Below are 2,952 nucleotides of genomic sequence, written 5' to 3'. Positions count from 1 at the left end.
ACATCAGCAACACACAAATCCTCAGTTCACAAAACATGCACACACTCTCTCTCTCTCTCTACAAAACGTGCATACACACACTCTCTCTCTCTCTACAAAATGTGCACACACACTCTCTTTCTCTCTCTACAAAACGTGCACACACTCTCTCTACAAAATGTGCACACTCTCTCTCTCCACAAAATGTGCACACTCTCTCTCTCTCTCTCTCTCTCCACAAAACGGGCACACTCTCTCTCTCGTACACTCTCTCTCTCCACAGCGAGCTGACTGACTTTTTATCCCGACTGCTGCCAGGCAGACAGTCCACTCAGTGAATAGAACAGCCAGTCCACTCAGTAAATAGAACAGCCAGTCCACTCAGTGAATTGAACAGCCAGTCCACTCAGTGAATAGAACGGCCAGTCCACTCAGTGAATAGAACGGCCAGTCCACTCAGTGAATAGAACGGCCAGTCCACTCAGTGAATAGAACAGCCAGTCCACTCAGTGAATAGAACAGCCAGTCCCCTCAGGGAATAGAACAGCCAGTCCCCTCAGGGAATAGAACAGCCAGTCCCCTCAGGGAATAGAACAGCCAGTCCACTCAGTGAATAGAACAGCCCGGCTGACAGGTCTCCTCAGGGAATAGAACAGCCCGGCTGACAGGTCCCCTCAGGGAATAGAACAGCCCGGCTGACAGGTCCCCTCAGGGAATAGAACAGCCCGGCTGACAGGTCCCCTCAGGGAATAGAACAGCTCGGCTGACAGGTCCCCTCTGTGACTGAGAGGAGTCCAGGAGAACCCACCACAACACAAGCTCCGCCCACACACTGGCCTGCTCACAGAGACGTCCAGTGAGGTAATCATGTCACCAGCTACGACAAAACGGCCGCTTGCCTCCATAGGATTGAAAAGCCCCACTTTCCACGCGAGGAGCACGGTTCTAGATGTCCTTGAAACAAGCACAAACAGTAGTCGTTGTACCGGCACCAGGCACAATTGTGAGTGTATAGATTCTCCAGGTGTATGTAGCCTCCAGGTGTATGTAGCACAATTGTGAGTGTATAAACTCTCCAGGTGTATGTAGCACAATTGTGAGTGTATAGATTCTCCAGGTGTATGTAGCACAATTGTGAGTGTATAAACTCTCCAGGTGTATGTAGCACAATTGTGAGTGTATAGATTCTCCAGGTGTATGTAGCACAATTGTGAGTGTATAGATTCTCCAGGTGTATGTAGCACAATTGTGTGTGTATAGATTCTCCAGGTGTATGTAGCACAATTGTGTGTGTATAGATTCTCCAGGTGTATGTAGCCTCCAGGTGTATGTAGCCTCCAGGTGTACGTGGCAGCTAGATGTACTTGAAACACTTGGTCTTGTCGTGGGAGATGCGTGTTTTGAAGAGCACCGAGTCGACGCGGTACTGCGTGTAGAGCAGCGGCATGTAGCCGTAGACCTGGGAGAAGAAGTTGATGCAGCGGTGGCGCTCCTCGAAGTGGCTCGAGTTGCTGGAGAGAGTGGACGGGCAGCCGGGGCAGCGGAACGTCCACCGCGAGGTCACCTGGGGGGTCAACGGGTCAAAGGGGAGAGGTTAGTGTGGGATTTAGTTCTTAAAATAATGTAGTGTTTTTTACGTCCCCCTCAACACAATTTAGATCATTTAGGAGGTGGGGAGGGATACAGTATCCCAGCAGACAGACCCGGGCTGAGAGGGATACAGTATCCCAGCAGACAGACCCGGGCTGAGAGGGATACAGTATCCCAGCAGACAGACCCGGGCTGAGAGGGATACAGTATCCTAGCAGACAGACCAGGGCTGAGAGGGATACAGTATCCCAGCAGACAGACCCGGGCTGAGAGGGATACAGTATCCCAGCAGACAGACCCGGGCTGAGAGGGATACAGTATCCCAGCAGACAGACCCGGGCTGAGAGGGATACAGTATCCCAGCAGACAGACCTGGGCTGAGAGGGATACAACATCCCAGCAGTCAGACCTGGGCTGAGAGGGATACAGTATCCCAGCAGACAGACCCGGGCTGAGAAGGATACAGTATCCCAGCAGACAGACCAGGGCTGAGAGGGATACAACATCCCAACAGACAGACCCAGGGCTGAGAGGGATACAGTATCCGCGTAATGTCTCAGTGGTAGTGGACGTCTAATGTCTCGGTGGTAGTGGACGTCTAACGTCTCAGTGGTAGTGGACGTCTAACGTCTCAGTGGTAGTGGACGTCTAACGTCTCAGTGGTGTGGACGAACAGTCTAGATCTAGCACACACGTGACATATTTTGGACTCCGAGTCTTCTCCCTTTTCTCACCCCCCAGTTCCTCCCATGCGAGTCATAGTTGCCAATAAACTGCAAATCTTTGGAAAAAAGTGAATTTTTTTGCCCTTTTAAGGTCATTTCGATGTTTACGTTTTACGAGAGCACTTAGCCGCCCACAAGCCTTGATCTACGTTAATCGATCACTTGTAAGCCTAGCAGTAAAGAACTGCTAGCAATTTTGGTACAGATATGCGTGTCTTTTATTCCTGAATACGAATCTTGGCAGTGATTGTTGCTAAAACTGCGTACAGAAGAATTAGAGCCAGGTTATTAGCATGGCGTACACGTAACGTCATAAAGGCAACCAGGATCGGCACCTTTTGCCAACTTCCGTGGTGTACACGACACGGCACAGCGCTAAACATTACACACTTTCCTGACGTACCAGGTACGCCATAAGAAGGGGGGTAATATTCTTAGATTTACTATTACTATTTTTATTTTCATTATTATTATTATCTCTATTATTATTATTATTATCATCATTATTATCATGCTAATTCTCCTTGTTACCTTGACGGGCGGTTTGCGGGTGATGTGAGCGACCAGGAAGTTCATGGCGATGTCCTCACAGTTCATGTATTCGTCCACTTTGTCTCGGATGGCTTGAGGCATCACATAGCTGTACTGGTACGCGTAA

The 2,952-nt window shown here is 49.6% G+C and overlaps 1 protein-coding gene across 1 annotated transcript in view; it reads right to left on the bottom strand.

The window, feature by feature from the left end:
* Nucleotides 1-213: 213 nt before the first annotated feature.
* Nucleotides 214-2,952, bottom strand: part of LOC101855221 (exostosin-like 3) — a gene marked incomplete in the record, with an annotated part of 15,377 nt that continues 12,638 nt past the window's right edge. Inside the window, 2 exon segments of the mRNA XM_013089289.2 lie at nt 214-1,543; nt 2,826-2,952. Of these exon segments, the coding sequence (XP_012944743.1) occupies nt 1,334-1,543; nt 2,826-2,952 (337 nt within the window).

This window comes from Aplysia californica, unplaced genomic scaffold (assembly GCF_000002075.1).
Source record: "Aplysia californica isolate F4 #8 unplaced genomic scaffold, AplCal3.0 scaffold00918, whole genome shotgun sequence".
In the NCBI taxonomy this organism is placed as follows: Eukaryota; Metazoa; Mollusca; class Gastropoda; order Aplysiida; family Aplysiidae; genus Aplysia; species Aplysia californica.
The sequence above is the reverse complement of the archived record's forward strand: the minus strand, read 5'-3'. Positions and strand labels throughout refer to the sequence as shown.